A 23,874-nucleotide genomic window follows, 5' to 3' on the forward strand; every position below is an offset into this window, starting at 1 on the left:
GGATTTCCCAATACAGTCTGTTCTGGGGTCTCTTGAGAGTTTACCACAGGCATATCAGATGCAAATTTTAAATTTAAAATTAAATTTTTTGGTCTTAATAGGGAAATAGGGTTGCTGGGATGGCCAGCGTATCTCCCACGCTTCCTTCCAGCATTGTTAGACCATAAATTCAGGGAGTGGTCCAGGCATGGAATCACTGCGATCTGTAAGATAGTGAAGCATGGGGAGCTGATCAATTTTGAGGACGTGTCAGATTTACGAGATCGGCAGGGAAGATTTTTATCGTTACCTACAGGTTCAGAGCTTCTTCCAGAAGGAAATTAGAATGCTTGACGCAGATGCTAGTGAGGTGATCCAAATATTTATGGATGCTTATGGTGAGAACATTATAAGGGGTACTATAGGCAAAATGTACAGAAGTTTTACTGCTATGAAAAAGACCTCAACAAGATATGTCAGTCATCGATGGGAAAAAGAAGCAGGTATAACTATCTCAGAGGAAGGTTGGTTGCGGATGTGGAAGAATGTGTTATCTACCACAAATTCTTTAACATGACGAGATTTTTGGATGGAAGAATTTAATTAGATTCATGCTGGAGGGAGTGCGGGGAGGTCGCTGCAGGTTGCTTCCATGTCTTCTGGTCATGTCCTAAACTGAAGACCTTTTGTGAGGAGATTAAACAAATGGTGATGGATGTGCTGGAAGTACCACTGGACTTCTCCTTTAGTACCATGTACCTTGGGAATATCCCTGAGGATATAAATAACAGAGACTCATACTTACTGAAAATAATTATGGTTGCATGCAAAAAGGCAATTACTAAGTGTTGGTTACAGACAAGCCCCCCCACACGGAAGCTGGTCATAGACATTATTAACACAATTCATCATATGGAACTGATTACCCTCTCACTGCGGCTACAGAAGGAGAAAGGAGAGAGACTTTGGGAAAGATGGGATCGTTATACGTCAAGAGACTAGAAACTGATACCTCTGTGATGCAGAGGGACAGCTGCAAATTTGTTTGAATGAAACATGCACCTGTGTAATATGTAATATGTGTAAGTAAAACAAGGCGTTGTGTATTTTGGAATATGTGAACATATGTGAATGTGTTGGTTTCCCTTGCCCTCTTTAGTTCTGTATGTAAAATAAGATGAAAATCAATAAAGAGAAAGTGTTAAAAAAAATAAAAAAAATAAAGTTCAACTTACGATCGTGGCTCACGAGTTGGCAGTTCGTCTTGTAATCGGAAGGTTGCCTGTTCGAGCCCCGGCTCCGACAGTCTTGGTTGTTGTGTCCTTGGGCAAGACACTTCACCCGTTGCCTACTGGTGGTGGTCAGAGGGCCCGGTGGCGCCAGTGTCCGGCAGCCTCACCTCTGTTTGTTTGTGAATGGGTGGATGACTGAATGTAGTGTGAAGCGCTTTGAGGTCCATAGGGACTAAGTAAAGCGCTATACAAACACAGGCCATTTACCATTTACATTTACAGATGGTGCCAAAATGCGCCAAAATATGCCAAATGGCAAAACACCTGATTATGAGTTTATTAAACCCACTGTAACATTTCTGTGTTTCACTTTAGAAGCACCAGTCTTTGCACAGATAATGTTGATTACTGGTGTTGTGGAGTTCAATGTCTAATGAAGCATATAAGTGGTTATAGGCAATAAAATCCCAAAATAAATTAGGCGAGGAAAAAAAAAAATTCTTAAATATAAGAATCCATGTGACATTCTATTTACACAGCACCACAGCACAACAACAACAGTCGCCTAAAGGAACTTTACATTATAAGGTCAAGACCCCCCCCCCATGTCAACAAGGGGATACGTCTGTTAGAACCAGGCTAAGGCAGCAGCATCCAGCTGTTACAGCTGGTCGAGGGGTAGGAGAATCAGGGGTAAGGGTGAGTTTTATATCTGCCAGGTGCCTTGTGAATGACACTGGATGACAAAGTTGATTTTACATTGACATCAAATTGCTGTCATGCCCACTGTTGTTAGTTGCAGTTTACACCTCGATTTTTGTAATATCAATATTACAAATATCAATAGAAAGGCTCAGAGATTCATAGATTATTCAGAGGGAGATGCAGTTGCAGCAATTTGAAAAGGCGACACTTGGTGGAAAAACACTTAGGCTTCTAGTTTTGACTACTGCTACAGTGGGGCAAAAAAGTATTTAGTCAGCCACCGATTGTGCAAGTTCCCCCACCTAAAATGATGACAGAGGTCAGTAATTTGCACCAGAGGTACACTTCAACTGTGAGAGACAGAATGTGAAAAAAAATATCCATGAATCCACATGGTAGGATTTGTAAAGAATTTATTCGTAAATCAGGGTGGAAAATAAGTATTTGGTCAATAACAAAAATACAACTCAATACTTTGTAACATAACCTTTGTTGGCAATAACAGAGGTCAAACGTTTACTATAGGTCTTTACCAGGTTTGCACACACAGTAGCTGGTATTTTGGCCCATTCCTCCATGCAGATCTTCTCGAGAGCAGTGATGTTTTGGGGCTGTCGCCGAGCAACACGGACTTTCAACTCCCGCCACAGATTTTCTATGGGGTTGAGGTCTGGAGACTGGCTAGGCCACTCCAGGACTTTCAAATGCTTCTTACGGAGCCACTCCTTTGTTGCTCGGGCGGTGTGTTTTGGATCATTGTCATGTTGGAAGACCCAGCCTCGTCTCATCTTCAAAGTTCTCACTGATGGAAGGAGGTTTTGGCTCAAAATCTCACGATACATGGCCCCATTCATTCTGTCCTTAACACGGATCAGTCGTCCTGTCCCCTTGGCAGAAAAACAGCCCCATAGCATGATGTTTCCACCCCCATGCTTCACAGTAGGTATGGTGTTCTTGGGATGCAACTCAGTATTCTTCTTCCTCCAAACACGACGAGTTGAGTTTATACCAAAAAGTTCTACTTTGGTTTCATCTGACCACATGACATTCTCCCAATCCTCTGCTGTATCATCCATGTGCTCTCTGGCAAACTTCAGACGGGCCTGGACATGCACTGGCTTCAGCAGCGGAACACGTCTGGCACTGCGGGATTTGATTCCCTGCCGTTGTAGTGTGTTACTGATGGTGACCTTTGTTACTTTGGTCCCAGCTCTCTGCAGGTCATTCACCAGGTCCCCCCGTGTGGTTCTGGGATCTTTGCTCACCGTTCTCATGATCATTTTGACCCCATGGGATGAGATCTTGCATGGAGCCCCAGATCGAGGGAGATTATCAGTGGTCTTGTATGTCTTCCATTTTCTGATGATTGCTCCCACAGTTGATTTTTTTCACACCAAGCTGCTTGCCTATTGTAGATTCACTCTTCCCAGTCTGGTGCAGGTCTACAATACTTTTCCTGGTGTCCTTCGAAAGCTCTTTGGTCTTGGCCATGGCGGAGTTTGGAGTCTGACTGTTTGAGGCTGTGGACAGGTGTCTTTTATACAGATGATGAGTTCAAACAGGTGCCATTCATACAGGTAACGAGTGGGGGACAGAAAAGCTTCTTACAGAAGACGTTACAGGTCTGTGAGAGCCAGAGATTTTCCTTGTTTGAGGTGACCAAATACTTATTTTCCACCCTAATTTACGAATAAATCCTTTACAAATCCTACCATGTGGATTCATGGATTTTTTTTTCACATTCTGTCTCTCACAGTTGAAGTGTACCTCTGGTGCAAATTACTGACCTCTGTCATCATTTTAAGTGGGGGAACTTGCACAATCGGTGGCTGACTAAATACTTTTTTGCCCCACTGTATATTATCGCTAATGTGGCGGTGTTGTTTGAATGGCTCTACTTATTGTTTGGGGGAATACTGCATTGACCATCTGTGCCTTAAATACGAGTGTAAATAGAAGTAGTGTGATCATATTACCAGTAGCAAGTTAAGCGCAACCAATGTGGTGAAAAAAGTAGAAAAGAAAAAGTCAAGTTTTAAGCTTAAAATACTTTGTATTAGAGTAGAAGGATTTTAAATTCAATTCTGGTGAGACAAATATGGTTGTTTCCCTTTCTAGCTCCTGTCAGTACTCACACTGCTTTGGATAAACTGGCTTTTCAGGGAGCTTTTAGAATAGCTGTAATAATTACAAAAGTCTAGCCTAAAAGTAATAAATGCATGAACTTTTTCAACATCTGAGAATAGGATGTTTCTAATTTAAGAGATGCTGCCCAAAGCAGTCACACGTATTTGTTTAATATGCACATTGTAAAACACATCCTGGTCAAATACGACTCCAAGATTTCTTACAGTATTACTCAAGGTAATGCCATCCAGAGCAAGAATATGATGTTTTATAACATGTGTTATAAAATTTTTAGGGCAAAGTACCATAACAATTAATTTAAATTGGAGGTCATCCAGTATTTTGTCTTTAAGACATACTTTTTGTAGTGTTGCTGTAAATCTCAATGGACATCCTGGTGAAAACTGTAAAAAAAAAAGAAAAAAATGTATACAAAATTAGGCTAAACTTGGATACTAAGCTGAATACAAAAGCAATCAGCATCTGCACTCTTAACTCTCTCTCATGAATTAACCTAACATATCCATTGTGAAGTGAATTAACTTACAGCATTGATTCCATGATGCTTTGACACAGATGAAAAGAGACTTCAGCACATGGCCAACATGGCTGTAATGCTTTTCTCAAAAGAGGACCTTTGAGCAGGAAGCAATGCCATCACATGATACTAAGACAAATAAAGTTACTTTTAACTAAAACAAAAATAAACATTCCATGTTTATCCATTTCATAATGATCAAGTTCTTCATACAAAGAAAAAAATTCTCAAATGACCAAACAAATCTCAGAACTAAACTCAGCCTGAAAATTCCTGTGAGTCACTGCCCATTGTTGCCTCTGTTTTAGGAAAGGGAGGAATTCCTGGTTCCAGTGGGACCAGAACAGATTTGTAAGAGCCTGAACACACTGGGTTTTTTTGTGAAACTCCTTTTCTGGGAAGTCTTCAGGTGAAGGTTGAAAACCTGACTTCAGTGTAAGATAAAAGTTTTGGTGAAGAAACATTGTATCAAGAATTCTTCTGGCAACAACTCACGTGCTCCCGAGATCCTGCTTGGTGAGAGGCAGGTGGTGGGTAAAAAATAAACAAATAATTTAAAAAAAAAGTGTGTGTGTGTGTGTGTGTGTGTGTGTGTGTACTTTAAACTGTCTACCTCTCTGCAGTTCCTGTTGATTTTCCGGAGAGCAGCAGCTGGAGAACTGCAAGAAGAAAGTGGTCTAATGGCATTAGCAAGACTTTCTGAGATCGATGTCTCCACTCAGGGTGTTATGGGGGCCAAAGACTTTTTTGAAGCCAAGGTATGTAATAACATTACACCGTGTACTTTAGCCGTACGCCTAGATTTTGACTTTGTCCTTAGCTCCTTCAATGCCTGTCATGACCTGTGTTCAGAGTAAAAACATGAAAATATTAACTTTACTGGAACTAACCTGTGAATGTCTATCTGAAGCCTGTTTCAGTGTTCGGGGGGGGGGGGGCTTTAATATACTATACCCCAATATGTGTACTTTTTCTTTTTTTTTGCACAGAATGTTAATGAGTCAAATGGCATATGACTTATCTCTGTGCCCGAGTATATGTTTGATAACTGGGGATACAGCTATGTAACTACTGGTGAAAAAACAAGTACATCAAGTACATTAAGTACTGTACCCAAAGCTTAAATTTGTGAAAAGCTGCAGTCAGCTGTGCATGGCTACTTGGGTTTAAGAAATTTGTTTTTGTGTTGTACCAGATGCAGGCTCTGTCTGCCGGTAGCAAGTTTGAGGCTGAAATTCGAGAGGAAAAAGAAGAACGCAAGAGACAAGAAGAGGAGAAAAAACAACGACATGCTGCCTTCAAGCAGCTGCAGTCCACCTTCTGCTCATAACCCACCACAGAAAGCAGATGATGCAGATTGCAAAGTTCAGTGTTACTGAAGTTTTAGAAACACACTCCTTACTTAGACTCAAACCCGTTTCAAATTGTGGCACTTAAATAAAAAACTGATTAATTAAATTAAAATTAAATCTTGACTAAAATAAAAAACATGTCATAACTAGGCACAGGGTGAAGTCCAGGATATGGTTAGCCTTGCACAAAACTGATACCTTGTATATTGTATGTTCGACCTCTAGACCATTTGAAATCCGTCTTTGGGGTTTTTTTTCTGTTTGTTTGTTTTGAGTTTTGTGCTATAACCTTGTTGATGAACAGTAGTTTGCAATCCCACAACTAAACAACCATAAATATGTTTCTGTTTACCTACAGAGTAAATAAAGATGTGTTGTAGACCTAGGCTAAGGACAACAACTGTACACTGAAGTTTAGCCGTATTGCTAAAAGCACACAGAAGACGGCTTCCATTTAATCATGCTTGCATGTTACAGTACTATTTCTCAACTTTGCCTTTGCTAAGACTTCGTTTCTAATGACCCTAGGAAAAAAAAAAGATGTTCTCAAGTGGAGGTCTGATGATAATCCTAATAGTGGCAGGAGACAGTTTTCTAAGTGGCGTCTCTTTAGTTATCCTCTTTCGTAAGGAACCATCTGTATAAAAGACCAATGAGCCATTGTTTGAATAATTCCTTTGTGATGATTTGTGCACAGTAATATGGTGTAAAAGCAGTAGCAAGCACCTTTACTGTGACCAAACAGTATGTTTGTGAGCAGCATCTCAAGTACATGCAAGTTACAAGGTCCCAGGAGAAATGTGCCCATCTAATTTGATTTTACAGGTTCCCTCCTGTAAAAAGAGTGACATATCACAAATTAAGATGTGAAAGGTCTGGTGTCTGTAGACTACGGGATAACAAAAAAAGTACAAGCTGTCACTTCAGTGCCCGATTACACCGAAAAGATGACCCAGAACAAGATAGAAAACATTCACTTCTTTTTTTTTTTTTTTGTAGCTCCAGAAAAGTAAAATCTTCATGTGTTATTTTCAAATGCACTGTGGTGTTTTGGTGTAAGAAACAAAATGTTAGGGAGAGTTCAGTCAATATACACTGGTAACCTCACTACTGTTTTTTTTTTTTTGCCAATGAGCCATTACCTATAGGTTTTTAACTGACTTCAGAGACCGCTGAAATTCAGCTTCATTTCCAAATAGGACAAATGCTGTTTTTTATGTTGTGACTGTGAATTACAGTACTATTCAGTACGACTAAGTCTTGGGCCATCGTTCATTTCTTTAAACTTAGGTAAAATGTGTAGTATTTGAGGTGAAAAATGAATCTATTTTGGAAAAAAGATGTAAGCTGACAAAATGTGGAACAAGTGAGTACCTTTAGAGGCACTGTAACAGAAAACTTGGCAAACAACCTATTTTCTGTGGCATTTCATGCTCACATCAGGTGTCTGACCTGGTCTTGTTTTTCCCATTTCAGAAATAGGGGTAACCTCAGGACTGTTGTCTCAAAATGTGAACTGGAGATTCTCATCCATGCTTTGATCTGTACTAGTTCAAATTATTGTAATACGCTGTTTTCTTGTCTAAAGCATGTAGTAATTGCTTCTAGTCCATCTAAAATGCTGCTGGAAGGCGTTTAACTGATGTTAAATCTTCTCGAAACATCTTTACACTGGCTTCCTGTCAGGTTCAGATTTTAGTTAAAAATGTATGCCCCATCTGTAATGTCCATTTTATTTATGTAACACCAAATCAAAACAACAGTTTCTTTATATTTTAAGGTAAAAACCCTAAAATAGTAATAAAGACCTGCAGTAATTCCCTGATTCTCCAAGCTGGGTTCTTAAGCCCAGGTAGGGGTCTTCTTGCTATCTCACGTGTTAGTCTGAAAACAAAGAACAATTGGGTGTTTCAATCCTTTGCTCCAAAATACTGGAACAGCTTAATCCTCTCTTTTTACACTCTTAACCCTGTGACATTCTTTAAAACAGCTTAAAGACAGGCACTTAGCTAATGTTTTTGCATACTGTGGTGTTTTACTGGTTCATGTAAAAACCATTTTGACTTTGCACAAGCTGTACTTGAATGTCTGTCACTTACTTGTTAAGAACCAATTCAAGTTATTCCTTTAGATACAGTATTTTTATTATTAGCGGCCTGTCACAAAAATGCATAATTTACTCTGATTTAATTCCAACAGAGCGATTTTCAAATTGATGGAGTTTGATTAGAGTTAGAGAGACAGGACAAAAGACATGCTGTGGAAGAGAGCTACGTTACCTGATCCATCCCTAACTATAAGCTTTGTCAAAAAGGAAAGTTTTAAGCCTAATCTTAAAAGTAGAAAGTGTGTTTGCCTCCTGAATCCAAGCTGGGAGCTGGTTCCACAGAAGAGGTGTCTGAAAGCTGAAAGCTCTGCCTCCCATACTACTCAATTACCCATCAACCACAAGTTAATCAACAGTCTGTGTACTTAATCAGATGGGGCCTGATTATTCAAGACCTTGTATGTGAGAAGCAGGATTTTGCATTCAATTCTGGATTTAACAGGGAGGCAATGAATTAAAAGCCAATATAGGAAAACTATAAATTTTCTTTCTAGTCCCTGTCAGTACTGACAGGGATGTTATAATGTTTTTGTATTATATACTATATTTCCATGTTTGTTTGCGTGTGTTTCAGTAAATCACTGTACCTTTTTCCTACCAAAATATAAAGACCTGAGGGTGGCTCAAGACTCTCAGCACTGTATACATGTCCAATGGGAAAAGTCTCACGGCAGTACTTTGAGATCAGAGACAGGCTGTACAGGATAGTCCTGCAGTTCCTTCATTCAGCACATCTGCATAGAAAAGAGATGTATGTGTTACTTCATCATGTAGTCTTAGCTTTATCATTAGCTTTGCTATGCAGCTATGTTGGTAGCATTGGTCTAGAAAAGAGACTGATACTTGAAGAAATAGCTGAATACTTTGGGAAATACTAGGATTTTCACTTCGGTAATCTCGGGGTTGCACTTTCACTTTGCTTAGCGTAAAGACTGGAAGCATGGTTAGCAACTAGCCTAGTTCTGTCCAAACATAGATATAGCAATAGCCTTAAGGCTCCCAATTATGTTTTATGTGGGTTCAGGTCATTTCTAGTATTTGGTACCATTTGAGTCCACATATCAGAACTAAGTGTATTTTGTATAATAATGGGCCAGTAGCTATTTTTCCAAATCTTGTCTTAGCCTAAAATGCCGCATCCCCATGTCACCTTTGTTTAAGTTAAGTTACCAATATGAGTTCAAAATTTTTAAATTATTTCCAGTATAAACTGATATTATTTGTAATTTTGATCATAGGTTTGATAAACATGAGTAATAGTTACTCACTTAAGGATAAAACATCTTTCCTGTTATAGTACTAGGCAGAATAGTTATTGACATGAAATGCATATCATTGTGTGTTTTTAATTTATTCACAGGATGACATTCAAAGTTTAATCTATACAATGTTTTTAGTAATTTTTAACCTAATTTATCTAATTCTTTTTTCATAGTTTGGTATCTAAACCCCAAATATGTCATGCAGTCAGACTGTATATGGAAAAGGAGACTACAAAGAATATTAAAAATTGTGTTTAAGTGATAATAATTGCACAGTACACTGGCAGGATTTTATTTTATTTATGATTATAAATGTTTTAACAATATGCATTTAAAATGTTGAATTTGAAAAATGCAACTTCTTCAAGTTAATGTTATTATCGGATTATACATTTCATTTACAAAATGGTTATTAGTGATTATTACTATGGGTTTTTTTTTTTTTTTATCTGATAGATGTTAGAAACTTTTAAACCTTTACAGGATTAAATTTTCATTGAACAGGAAGAATTACAAATAATTGGGCCATTTCATTCAATGAACAAAATCACGTCCTCTCACTGGTTAAGCAAACGGTGAGGCAAGTATTCACTGGTGTGATGTCACCTTGCGGACAAAATTAATAAAATAAAATAAAACAACGTTATGCATATATTTATGGTTAAATTGAGTACATTTAAAATAAATAATAAATGGAATACTTAAAAAAAAACTGGACCAAATTTCATTAAAATGTATTTAGCATGTCACACATGGAGAATTTGGACAAAATTGTTCAAGCATTATATCTTCAGCTTGACTAGTATACTATTCTAATAGTTTATGAAACCACCTCTCACGAAATCATAAATGATACTACTTTGAAATGGCATTAAATAGTAGAAATGACCAAAATGTTAGCACCAAAGTGTTACGTAGATTGATAAATAGATTCAAATCTTCCAGGACCTGAAACTAAAAAGTGTTTTTGAAAAATGTATTAGCCAGTATACTTCACAGTGCTAATGCATCTATTTCCTCTTGTAGTCTCACTTTTGGAAAGAAAGTACTTTTTTCCCAATGATGTTGATCTATATCTAAAACAAAATTTAAGAAATCCTTTACAGAAACACTGACACATGGGCAGCAGTTTGGCTGTTGTGGAAGATGCAGTCCTCTCATCTTTTTTAAACAATATGCAGTGTCACTACCTGTGGAATGACTGTAATGTCATCTGTTAGCACCATACCTGCAACATACTGAAATCACACTAGTAAAAATTAGTTTTTAAAAATTAGTAAATAAGTAAATATTGCATATGTGCAGAACCTGCTCTGTTCTGAGTGAGGTCATTGCCTTTAATTTGTCAGCTTTGAAGGGCAGAAGTACATTTTGGGTTGCTATACGGATGTAGAAAACAGTAAAAGAATTATTATTTTCTGATACATAGATAATAAAAGAAATTCTAGAAGATCAAATAGATCCACAAGCCCAATGAAGCAGAGAGGCTCTAACCTAAACAGTGTAAAGCGCATTTTATGTTCCTGATCATTTTATTTAGTCTCTATTAATGTACTAAGTTGTAGCATGTTATTGTCGACATATAACCAACCAGTGTATGGATTGCATACTTTATCAGTGATTTGTTGTAGAAATGGACAGAGTATTTTTTGATGAATAAATTGTCTTTTGTTTTATTAGAAAAGTTGCCAAATATTAAAGTCAGCAAAATATATTTTTCAGCACTGTATAGATATTGTATTTCTGCTGTCTCTGTCAGAATGGTAATGTTAAACTTAACTGCAATAAATGATAAATAGAATGGTAAACATTGTGAATCATTTTGCTTGTAGCATTGGCTTACTTTCTTTGGGGACTTGTTCCTACCCTCTCTCCATATATTTCTCTCTGTCTCAGAATGAAATTGCTTTTCTAGTTTGAGTTCCAGACTGATTAGCAGCTGTTGACTAACTATTACACAAAATTGTAGTTAACAAGGAACAGAAAACAGGTGTGACTATGAAAGAGGTCATTATGGGCTACAACTCCCAAAGTCCCACATGATCCTGTTCATTCACAGTGTTCCAGCTGCTCAGTGTACGCTGTCCCAGCATCTTACATCTTGCTGCTGTGTGCTGTGGGGAGTGTAGGAATTTGGTACCATGTCTTGACAGTCTTCTTTTTTATCTTTGAACAAGGGAAATAACACCAAACAAACATGTAGGTTTCTGTTGCAATGTTTGGTTCTTCAACACTTTGTTTTTTGTCACAAAAAGACCTTACTACGATCTTCCAGGGAGTAGCATTGCCAAAGCAATCTGCAGTTGTCATGGGCATGTTAATCTAAAAGCTAAATTTAAGAAGTCTGAACTTCAGTTTGTTTAGAAAATATTTATTTCCTGTAATGTACACTGTACAAAGGCACATACACATTTGAAGGAACATTTCTTCACTTTAGTCTGAAGTCACTACATGATTTCTTTTATAATATACCATATAGATAACACATAGATTCTCATTCAATGAACAGCCTTAAAAGAGAAAACTATTCTAAATGCAAAATTTTGCTATTCTACCTACTAGCTTTCTTTGCTTAATATAAAAACATTTAATATTGGAAAAAATGAAAATTATTCATTTTGTATTTGCATAATGATTGAGACAATTATCTTTCAAAATAAAAGGTTTAATCCATAGACCAATCAGCAGTCAGTATCATTCTATCAATTACTACTGAGCCATATGCCAAGCAGGTAAGTCTAATGTTACACAGTTCACTTTACATCATGAGTGTCTTTGTTCTAATGGGATTCCAGAGATTATCCATAGCAGCTTACCATAACAACCATCTGATGTTATGTTGTGATTGTCAGCTCATGCTGCTAGTCTGCAGTACCGTCAGTTCTGTTGCTAGACCATAAGAATTAACAACATGAATGCCAGAGAAGAGTTTCTTAATTTTGTCCCTTGCTTTACTGTCTGCACTTCCAGTACTGCTGCTGCACCTATGAATTTTATATTGCTAGTCATCTCCCTTTTTTTTTTTTTTTTTTTTTTTTTTTGCTCCTTTTGCTATTTTTTTTCTGTCATATATAAATAAAGTTAACAGTCACCAAAGTTGAATCTGAACTTTGAATACTCACATAGGTTAAGGATAGGAAAAGCTGTCAAACATTACCCTCTTTTTCTCATCATTTTTCTTCAGTCACTGTTACACCATCTACCCTGTTTCACAGCCCACGGCTTTACAAGATCACACAGACTTAGCCTGTTGGCAGGATAACTCTATGGAAGAAAGAGAGATGAGTCTAAATTTGTCATTGTCACTGTGAGCATGCTTGCAAATGTTAATGCAGATCACTGTACTTATTGTTATCCTGACCTTTTCACTTTTTAATAACATGTACATTTTGTGAGTGCTGCTTTTATAGCTTTGCTCTCAAATGTATTTTTGCTAGAAAACTAATTCTATTTAATTTGATAATAAAGGTAAATAAGAAATTCTATAACCTCTATAAATAGGTAATGTAGTGTTGCCACTGGGCACTCCCAGGCAAGGATGACAACATGCAAACTCTTGATTCAAACCCAGAATATTCCTACTGGCCACTCCACCACTGTGTCACGTTCTGGATCATTCAGTTGTCATGTACTGTATTGCTTGTTGTAGCTGGGAACTGTAAGTTTATTCTGGCCTGCAACTGTTTATGTCTGGTCCCAGTCAAGTAATATTCATATGTTATTCCTGTTAAGTCTATCGGAACCTACCCTTTAGCTAGCTTAAGTCAGTAAGTTCTCAAAGCAGGTATTACATTTGAACAAGGTACATCTGAATTTCTACACAGTAAATTGCTTACTTGGAATTCAATAAATATCTTATCCTTGTATGAGAAGCGTGAAAATTTAGTTGATACAAAATGCAATCAAACTGCTCCATGGCTCCCCAAAATAAAAATAAAAACCTAGAATAGATTTAAATTTTGGCTCCTGTGTACTTCTAACCATGGATTTTTCACAATCATTCTTTAAACACAGCAATTCTGCAATTTTCATTTGATTTTGGAGAAAAGAATTAACCAAATCTGGCAAGATGTGCAGTTGGTGAGTAGCAACTGTCTGTTAGTGTGGTTAAAAATACAGTAATGGGGCAAGCATGACAGTGAAACTGCAGTAGCACTCAAGTGCTGTCGATAAGGTGATGCCTAAATATAAATTGTGTATTTTCATGAGCTGAGTGACCAAACTTTTTGATCGTACCTTGTAAGTTTGAAGTGTGATAAGAGAACAGTTTAGACTGTTCTTATTCAGTCATGTAAATTCTTCTATGATCCTTGCATTTTCATCATCTTGAATTACTTTTCCTTAAGTATTAAATGTTCAAACACACACATCTCCCTATACCCCACTCCGCGCACATTCTTCCATCCTTGCTAGTCAGTCATTTTAACTAATACAACTGCCAGTAGTTACTGGTTCCCCTGCTTTGAGCACTGAGGACTTGAAGTGATTTGAGGGAGGAGGTGAGGGAGCCTGCAGCAGTACTTATATATATCTGGCATACATTTGAATTTTTATAATGTTGAATCATAAATTCAAATTTACCAAATTCAATCAAATACCTCCTGACAACAAATATATCTGCCTCCACTTGCATATTCTCTCGGTCTCTTTGAGAATCTTCCCTTCAGCATTCTTACTCCATCCTCTCATTTCCATCACCGTTGATCTGCACCACACAGTCCTTGTTCATAGGCTCTTTTGAATGGGCTGTATCAAAGTGCTGGTTGCTCACTGTGTACCTTCCACAGGCATCCAAACCCAAAGCAGGGACAAAGCGGCGGTCAAACTGGATTTCTTGGCGCAGATAAGAGGTCCTCTTCTGGCAAGTGTCGCCAGTTCCCTCCTGCAAGGCTGATAGGAAGACAACTAACTCAAAGTGGGTTGATGAACCCTCACACAGGACAGGATAGAGGGGGCTCCGACGGTCCAGGGGGTGGTAAAAGGTGAGTGGGAAAATGAAGAAGGGGCATGGCTGCTGGCCCAAATGGTCCAAATAGAAGTCCAATGAAGTCTGGTGCAGAGCTTGGCCTTCATGCTCCTCGTATAGCACAGCACTCACCTTTACATCCACCAGAGGCCGCTGCAGCAGATTGGTGACTCGAAGCATGAGGCACGTCTGACCCAGGTGTTGGCCCACCACTGCCTGGTGGCTGAATTGTATGGCTCCTGCTCGCTTCTGGGGGCGGGCAATCTTGGCTACAAATGCACCTGAAAGTTAAGACGAAGTCTTGTTCATGTTGTTTTTTTAGCCAGTTAATCACATTTTTTAGTAATGTTTCTTTGTACTAAACCATAGCACAGGAAATATTTTTCTCAAGCATCATGGAAAACCCCCCACAAAATGAGTAGTTAATAGTAATGGTTGCAGCATATGACCAAAGAACATGAAAACATGAAGTGCCATTAAGCTGAAAACTTTTTCTCAAATTATTATGAAATTATTTTAAACCTCTGCATATAAAAAGGATTATAATTCCTAAACACCTAATGTAATACTTTTGCTAAATGCTTTAAACCTCTCCACAAATCGCTACCTTATTATGGTGGAGGGGTTTTTGTGTCCCAGGGATACCAGGGGCTATGTTGTCTGAGGCTTTTTGTCCCCTGGTAGGGTCTCCCAATGAAAATTGGTCCTGGGTGATGGACCAGACAAAGACCAATTAAAAAAAACCCTATGAGCAGAAGATTGAGGGAACCATTTACCCTGTGCAGGATAGGGTTAACCAAGACCCTGCCCTGGAGCCAGCCCCGGGGAGGGTGTCCGAGGGCGAGCGTCTTAGTCCATGGAGCTCATTTGGGCACAGCCCAAAAAATAAACATGGGCCCACCTTCCTGTAGGCATACCATCCCCACATTGCGCTGCAGGGCTCGGGTGCAATGTGTGCTAGGTAGAGGCCAAGGTCAGAGACCAATCCCAGGCTACCAAGACTAGCAACTGGAACATGGAATGTCACCTCTCTGGTGGGGAACGAGCCTGAGTTAATGTGTATCGTCTGTTCTTATAAGAATGACGGCCTTCTTGGAGTCCCTGGACAGGGTGCTTGAGGGTGTGCTCTATCTGGGGGCTCTGTCGTCCTACTGGGAGACTCCAACGCTCATGTGGGCAATGACAGTGAGATCTGGAGGGGCGTGAGTGGCAGGAATGACCTGCCATATCTGAAACAAAGTGGTGTTGTGTTACTGGACTTCTGTACAAACCACAGTTTGTCCATAACAAACACCATGTTTGAACATACAGGTGTCCATAAGTGCACTTGGCACCAGGACTCTCTAAGCAACATGTTGATGATTAATTTTGTAATCATATCATCAGATGTGTGGCCTTATGTTCTGGACACTCGGTAAAGAGAGGTGCTGAAGTGTCAACTGATCACCACCTGGTGGTGAGTTGGATCAGGTGGCAGGGCAGGATGCTGGACAGATCTGGTGTGCCTAAACCTATAGTGAGGGTTCACAGGGAACACCTGTCCCAGTCCTTCAACTCCCACCTCCAGCAGAGCTTCGACAGTGAGTCCAAATGCACTCAGCACCTCAATTGCTGAAACTGCTGCACTGAGCTGTGGCCACAAGGTGGTTGGTGCCTGCCGTGGTGGTAACCCCCGAACCAGATGGTGAAGGGAACCGTTAGGCTGAAGAAGCAAAAATGTAAAAATATGTAATGTCCAAAATGTTATGGTCCTAACTGTATGGAGAGGCAGACAACTACAGCAAGTTCATATAGAAATTGGGGAATTGTATGTCTGATAGAAAATGTTTAGACTTTTGAAAAACATATAATATTTCTGCTTTTTTTTTCAGTAGTAAAACAGAAACAAAAGGTAATAGACAATGGAAAGACTAAAAGTAAAATACAAGCACTTGGATAAACATCATTACTTTCCTCACTTGTTCTGATGGTGTGCATTGTCATCAGATAAATGCACATTTCTGATTTCTATATAGCAAAGGCAGTGATCATGATAGTGGAAACAATTTTAGACCAAAGAATGATGTTTAAACTTCAAAATATCTTTTAAAATGTTAGAAGCACAACTGTATTCTTAAAGTGCCCTATTTTTACATTACTGTACTAAATGTGTCTCAAATCACAGGAGAATAACTTAAAATATATGACTATTTCTTAAGCCTCTTACACTGTGCACTGCTTTTGGTTCATTTATTAATGGTAAACTGGTCATTTTTCAATGAAAAGTTGGAGCAGTGTTACTGGGTTGGACCTGGTAACACTCACACATCGGTAAAGTAAAGTGTGGTTTGATCTGTGAATTTTTGTGAGGAGCAGCGTAATGTTTGAATAAAGCTTGAAAAAGGTTCAGACAAAAGATGCCAGTGTCCAAGATAGAATAGCATTTCTATGGGATGAAGTCAACAATATTACATATCTAATTTTCTGGCTACCTAGAAATATATTCATGGGATTTATCTCTGGAAGTGCAATACCTGGAGTATTCCAGCAGGTGTCACATTTTTTTAGCCTCAGAAGCTTTAAAACTGCAATCTCTGTTCTGCCTCATGAGGTTGGAATCCTATAGCTTTTTTTCTTATCTCAGGATTAATGAAACAGATCTTGTAACATGTTGTATTATAAGATATTTGTTTAATTAATCTTTAGATCTTTTGTTGTGCCATAAGATCTAGTTTTCCACTTCAAATGTTTATGATTAGGATGTGGATAGGTGTTTTGGAGATTACTGGTTTGATTTAAGCACTGACTGAGACTGGCAACCTGTCTGGGGTGTATTTTGTCTCTTGCCCAGATTCACAAAGTCTGCTGTGAAAGGTTCCAGCCTATGAGAAAAATGTCAACATGAGCAATTTCACAAAGAAATGATAGTATGATTTACACGTTTTCCTTTAGACTTTGGGCTACCACTAAAACACCTTCTATTGTGAATATGTAAATGTCAACTCAGTGTGGTAGTTATTTTCTGTTATGTTTCCCAAATAGTAAATTAAACTTAAGACTGAGAATTGTCTTAGAATAATTGATGTTTTGATGGAGAGATGTACCTGTGATAAATGCTTCCAGCATGAGCCCAAGCAGCATCTGTACAGCCAACAGTGCTATAGCACTGGGGCAGTCTCCACTGGGGAACATAGTGCCATAGCCGATGGTTAGCTGAGTCTCCAGGGAGAAGGAAAATGCAGCAGTGAAGCTTGTAATGTGCTTTACACAGAGCACATGCCCCTGTGGGGGCGCATCATGATCCTGCACAGCAAGGTCCCCATTTAGGTGTGCCAGCAAGTACCACAGACAGGCAAACAACAGCCAGTGGGCCAGGAAGGAGGTGCAGAAGGCCAGGAGGACCCATCTCCAGCGCAGACTCACCAACAATCCCCACACATCCTGCAGGGCCAACAGCCAGGCTCTGCGTAAAGTCTCATGCCATGAGCCCGAAGAACACACAGTGGGGCGAAGTGCACAGTGTCCATCTTTGGTGATCAGACGCTGGTGAGGTGGAGCGGACAGGAGAGGTGATGAGGAAGCCTTGCCACCCAGAACACTGCTGTTCGATTTGGTTGTCATGCTTATGGGCAAAGTGAAGGTGATGATGATCCTGAAATGAAATAACAGGGGAGCTGACTAACATAGATGATCAGTAATTATCCATACAACTTTTATCAGCATTTTTCCCATACAAAAATAGATGTAAAGAAAAAAAAGAGCTAGAAGTTAGTCACACTGTGGTATGAAATTTGCCCATGTATGGAAAAGAGGTGGGGATGGGGGCTTTGTGATCTGTGGGTAAATTATTAGAGAGCTCGCAATAGCTTCTCAAGTTCCTGTTTTCTCTCTACATACTTCTTGTGACTGCTGTTTTGAATCGCATCATTTTGCTGAATAATTTCAGCTTGGTTAAAAGGACAATAAGTTCAGGTTATTCACTCCTGTCTCTTTTCTCCAGTAAATGAGCACAGAGAGCAGTTCCTACTATCTAAAGATTATAACTGTAATTAGAATTTAGTTGAAAAAAGGTCTTGATGCACTGCTGCCTGTAAGTTGGTGGATTCTTTTAGTTATGCTAAGCTAACCAAATGCTAAATCTATCTATCTATCTATCTATCTATCTATCTATCTATCTATCTATCTATCTATCTATCTATCTATCTATCTATCTATCTATCTATCTATCTATCTATCTATCTATCTATCTATCTATCTATCTATCTATCTATCTATCTATCTATCTGTTTGTGTGTCAAATACATTTTCACTGGAACTCTCACTTGATGCAAGTGTGGCAAGCTATCATTAAACTGAAAAAACAAAATAAACCTATCAGTGAGATCCCAGGAAGTGTGCAAGTGACTTCTTCAGTCTCAGCTGAGTTCAGGTTTCGCCTGCCTTATAAATAGTACCGAAACTAGAACCAGGTGTAAATAAACTTCAGGACAGTTGTGCCGTCCACTTAGGTGGAGTTTGTTTGTTTTCCCCCATGTATAATTCACAACAATCCTCCTGGTACTTAAACCTGTACACTATTACTCTGTTTTTACCGGAGACCCAGTTCTTAAGGTGGACCAATTTTGGTGTAGTGTGTTTAGGCAGACAGAGAAAATACGTCTCAGATGTTCTGTTACTCCTGACACATAAGGAATCACAAAAGACTGCTTAGGAGGCGATTGTCCTTCTCTCCTGGATTGCTTGAAGCATTCTTAAGGTGTCTTCCCAGCTTTGACAAATCTCCAGCTTGGATAACTACATTTACTCAGGGCCTTTTTGAGATGTTGTTGTTCTGCTTCCTTGGCAGCTGTGTCTGTTTGGATGGTGTTCACTATCTGTTGTGGCATCCTTATGACACGTAGTGTGTTCTCCAGTGGATAAGTGATAAGAATCAAATCTTAAATATTGATTGTCTACTAATCGGAAGGTTAGTGGTTTGATTCCAGGCTGCTCCAATCTGCAAGTCAAATATCCTTGGGCAAGATACTAACCCCAACTTATCCTCTGCTGTCTGCATGCACTGGAGTATAAATGTGTGTGAATGCTAGATAGAAAGAACTTCAGCATAGAAGAAGTGCTTGTATGAATGGGTGAATGAGCCAAGTTGTATAAACTGCTCTGAGTACTCAGGCAGAGTAGAAAAGTGCTACTAGGATCTGGATACACTGGTTTAAAAAAAGTCAGTGTCTACTGTACACTTTCAAATGTTTCCCATTAATGATGGACTTTTCACAGTCTAACTCCTTTCATATCCTCTCTGGTGTTTGTCTATTAAGTTAATGTGATTATTGAATTGTGGCACGTCCTGATTTTCTCCCAGGTGTCATTCACATACCTGAACCAAAGGGTTTAGGAAAGGACTGCCTAAAGTTGGTACATGAGTATGAACAAACATAAGATGGCAGACTACAGGAACCACCTGAGATGCAGCTACAGATGCAGAGAGTCAGCTGCTAAACAAACTGGTAAGGCATTTTTACAATGTCACAACTCAGGGACAATATCAACTCTGTTTCACAACTTGGAATGGAAATACAGAGGGTTTATAACAATTTAAACCACTGGTTTGCCAGAGTAGGCATAAGACTTTTCTGTCTGGAAACAAGAAGACTCTTTTAGATGTTTTCTGGCAAATGATTTACTTGTACCAGAATGGTGGGAAGAAAGAACATCTAACTTTCTGTCTGTCTGTCTTTAATGCAATAATGCACAACTTTGTGATTAATATTAACTATAGCAGATATATTTGCAGGCAATCCTCACAGGCAGAGAGCTAGTCCTGTCCTCTCCAGAGTTTCTATTTCTATGTCAATATTGTTGCCAGGAGATTAGAGCAGGTCCCAGCTGGGAATCTGTCTGAGGAACACAGCAACATGCAGAGTAGGAATGCATCTTTCATCTGCAGGGAGCTTTAAACTTACTGCACTACATGGCTCTCCACTTGTCTTGTTCACCAGTTACAATATACATTTACCACCCTTTTACGCATTTATTAAGCAACTCCCTTTTACACATAAACACATCAAAAAGATAATGCAAAAATATTTAAATACTTAATTCTCTCATACATTTCATAACTATTTAAAACACAAAGAGGAAAATAAATATATGGTGTGGGTTGTCAGTTACTGACAAATTGAGGTAATAAGTGGAGTGGTGAATCGACTGCTGATCATTTTGTAGTTTGTCTTCGGCTGCTGGGGAAACATCAGTCTGATTAAATGAAGCCAAGCATTTACATGAGAGCCATGTGCTTGTTTCCTTGTATTTTCCTTGTAATTTCAGTCTGTAAGCTGTCACTGGATCAGCTTGTGATCACGTGAGCCATTGGAAAAAGCAGAACTGAGGCAAAACATAAGTATCAGTCACATTTCTGTGTGTTCAGTACAGATCTGGAGTCAGCATGTAGTTAACCTAGCTTAGTATAAAGACTAAGAGCAGTTCCAAACGAGTATGCTGGCTCTATCCTGTCTAGCAAATAAGTAGCTAAGTAGTAGTGTTCTATATCGTTTGTTTAGTCAGAGATGTTATAAATTATAGATGAACCACCTAAAAATCCCTAACCACAAATCTATGGAAAGTTCTATATTGCCAAAATGGTAGATCTATGCCATATACAACTGTATCCCCAAAAGCCAGTTGCCTGCTTCATAAGAACTAAATCAAGGCGTGGAATGGTAGAAGCAACGTAGAAGTAAACATGATAAAATGATTTACATATGAAAGTGTCTCTTTTCACATTTTTCTGGTGTTAAAAAATGTGAATACTTGGTTCTTGAATATTTTGAAAAAGAAAAATATTAATATTAAGTATTAGAATCTTATATGCATCCATCAATTAGTCCAACAGCAAAATTAGAGTCAGAGTTCATGAAGTAAATTGAAAGAATTCAATAGGTAGGCACCAAAGCTTAGTGTCACTGCTCCGAGTGCAATACTGCCACAATGTCTCTTACTCATTTTATGCTATGATGTTGAATAATCAGTGATTTATGGTCATAATTCTGTTTGCGTTTTTTTCTGTTTTCTAAGTTGGTAACTTAGACTTGAGAATGAATTCAATGTTAGAATTTATGGTCAGTTGTCAAAGTTAATGTTTCTGTCAAAAAGAGAATTCCTCTAGACATTTAGGAGACGAAATATAAGGCCCACAGCTGAAGTCAGTTTTGTACTTATATATATTGTATGTATTTATATGCAAAATATTTTAAATAACTTAATTTAGGTGATTATGATGTTGCAGATATGTTTTTTTCTCCATTTCTCCACACTGTTATTCATAGGGCATTGTGTTCACTTAAAAACAAATTTGTAAGAACTACAGACACAGACTGGCAGATGCAGTTTGCCTGTGAACCACCAAACTTTCAAAACAGACTCTACCTTGAATATTTTATACATAGCAGCTGTGGTATCATGTTTGTAAAAACACTAGATGAAGCTATCTCTGTAAAGGTCATTAATGTACTTTGTAAATACTGCTGTTTAATGCAGTATGCAGTCTGTATGAGTTCAGTTTTTCTGACCTCATAGAGATGTCTGTTATTTATACTACAGCCTCGTTTTTGTACGATGATGTATGATGAACACTTTGTGTAACTGCTTTACTTACTTTAACTAATGGAAGTTATTTACTCTAAGTAACAGAAATTTTGCCTGATAGTGCCTCAAAAGTCTTTTTCGTATCTTTGTTAATGTAAAAGGAAGTAGACTAGTTAGTGGAAATAAGTGCTTATTGCCAGCTCAGTGGGGTGCACCTAGGTTTATATAACAATCAGGCTGCAGCTGTTCACTTCTTGTATTTGAACAAGCAAGTCTAAATACAAATATGAGATGAGTGATCATCTACATCACTGTAGCAATCATTAGTCTACTACATCTATTACAATTATCAGAGCCCACAAATTTCACTGATGTTACCCGACCAATCCTGTTTTTTATTACAAAGTCAACAAGTTAGATTAAAATAAGGGCACTTCAAAGGTTCCGCAGGACTGATGAGGTTGATCAGCTGATAACTAATTGCTCACTATCCATGTAGCAGTGTTTCAAGTCTGTCAGCATCACACGCATAAGGTTTTACTTACCTATTACTGTAGTCAGGGCTACACCTGGGCCCTATGACCTTTTCACCTTAGAGCTGATCTGAGGTCTGACAAGTGGGAAAAGTGGCTGAAGCAAATAGAGAGACTGTGCTGTTAGATCCTTGGAAGATGAGGTTTACTATCCAAGAAATCCTTAGCAGAAAGTGTCACTCCAGAGAAGTTTTTCAGTGTGGGAGTGGGACTGAGCACAGCTCCTCTGATCTGCAGCTTCCAGCTCTGGGGTGAGGATGATTCAGTTGGTCACATTACTCTGCATGGAGCCTATTAGTGTTCCCGGAAGACAGAAGATGGGGGAAGGGGGAAAGAACAACACCTTGTCACAGTTCATTCAAAGAACTGCTTAGTGCTAGCTGATGTTCTGCAGCTGTGAAAAATTGAGTTTTCTGCTGGGGGGCATATAGGTATATGCATATATGTCCCAGTATCTGTAATATCTGTTTGTGAATATACGTTTTGCTTATATATCTATTAATTTTATGGTAACTTAATTATGTATAAATATGTTTTGAATTGATTTTCTATATCTCAACTCTTAATGGAGGAATTAGCACTATTCTTCCCTCATTTGGTGTTTTGATGATGGTGGTGCAGAGTACTCTGTAATAAAAAAAAATAAAAAAAACATACAGTAGATGCTCAAATAAATTATATCTGTTGACTATAAAGTGGCTGCCCTTCTGATAATGTGATCCTGGAAGTAAATGTTTAGGTTTGGGCCTTCCGTAATTAAATTTACTGCAATCTTCTGCAAAGACAAAAACGTAAAGAAAATTCTGTATGAAGCCTTGTAATCAAAGCTTTTCTACTTTTTTTTTTTTTTTTAAGTATGGAGTGACAGCTCGTTGGTTCAGTGAAAGCACTGCTACCTCAGAGGAAGAGTTCGAATCCACAAACTGGCCAGGGCCTTTCTGTGTGGAGTTTGCATGTTCTCCCTGTGGTTGTGTCTCTTTCCGTACATGCAGTTAGTGACTCTAAATTGCCCACAGGTGTGAATGTGAGTGTGTCTGTCTCCCTGTGGCTGTATCCCAATTCAGGGTCTGCAGCCTTAAAGGCCGCATTTTAAGGGCGATTACATCACAGCGACGAGACGAAGGCTGTCCCAATTCGAAGGCTGCTCGAAATGCGGCCCTCAAATGCGTCCTTCATTTCCCTGAATTTTAAGGACGTGGCAGTGTAGACTTCGTGGCCCAACATATCCCAGAATGCATAGCGCAGCGGTGGGTGTGGATAATTTTGCCGAAAAAAAACGGCAGATGAGGGGCGCCCGAAGAGTAAACTTTTAAAAGTAAGTACTGAATATTATGTCGCTTATTTATGTGCAAATGTTCAATAACGAAGAACATTAAAACATTACTGTTGGCCACATGTCGGCAAAGTTATGTGACATTAATGACGTTTGTACTAACTTAAAGCCTTTACTTTAAAATATACGCCGTTCAATAGCTGACCTTAATCTTACAATGAGCTCATGTAGAAACAAACA

At 38.6% G+C, this 23,874-nt stretch overlaps 2 protein-coding genes across 2 annotated transcripts in view; one reads left to right on the forward strand and one right to left on the reverse strand.

Annotated features, from left to right (window-relative positions):
* The window catches only part of efhd1 (EF-hand domain family, member D1), a 30,455-nt gene extending 19,345 nt beyond the window's left edge, over positions 1-11,110 (forward strand). The window contains exons 3-4 of the mRNA XM_085244872.1: positions 5,205-5,339; positions 5,777-11,110. Of these exons, the coding sequence (XP_085100998.1) occupies positions 5,205-5,339; positions 5,777-5,911 (270 nt within the window). The 3' untranslated portion in view covers positions 5,912-11,110. The remainder of the gene's footprint in view (positions 1-5,204; positions 5,340-5,776) is intronic.
* Positions 11,111-11,707: 597 nt separating this feature from the next.
* kcnj13 (potassium inwardly rectifying channel subfamily J member 13) lies at positions 11,708-22,553 on the reverse strand. The gene is made up of 3 exons (XM_085244871.1): positions 22,374-22,553; positions 17,352-17,899; positions 11,708-14,549 (listed from the first exon to the last, which is right to left on the reverse strand). Exons 2-3 carry the CDS (start codon positions 17,866-17,868, stop codon positions 13,975-13,977), a joined length of 1,092 nt encoding a protein of 363 aa, XP_085100997.1. The 5' UTR covers positions 17,869-17,899; positions 22,374-22,553; the 3' UTR covers positions 11,708-13,974.
* Positions 22,554-23,874: the final 1,321 nt, after the last annotated feature.

Source organism: Mchenga conophoros, linkage group LG14 (assembly GCF_057382185.1).
Source record: "Mchenga conophoros isolate Kocher_MC1m ecotype Shallow Benthic linkage group LG14, M_conophoros_male_GT1.1, whole genome shotgun sequence".
Taxonomy (NCBI): domain Eukaryota; kingdom Metazoa; phylum Chordata; class Actinopteri; order Cichliformes; family Cichlidae; genus Mchenga; species Mchenga conophoros.

Coding starts and splice junctions, on each gene's coding strand:
- kcnj13 (XM_085244871.1), bottom strand. CDS start 17,868: ATGACAACCAAATCGAACAGCAGTGTTCTGGGTGGCAAGGCTTCCTCA. Junction 14,550..17,351: donor GCTGGAAGCATTTATCACAG/GTACATCTCTCC, acceptor CTTAACTTTCAG/GTGCATTTGTAGCCAAGATT.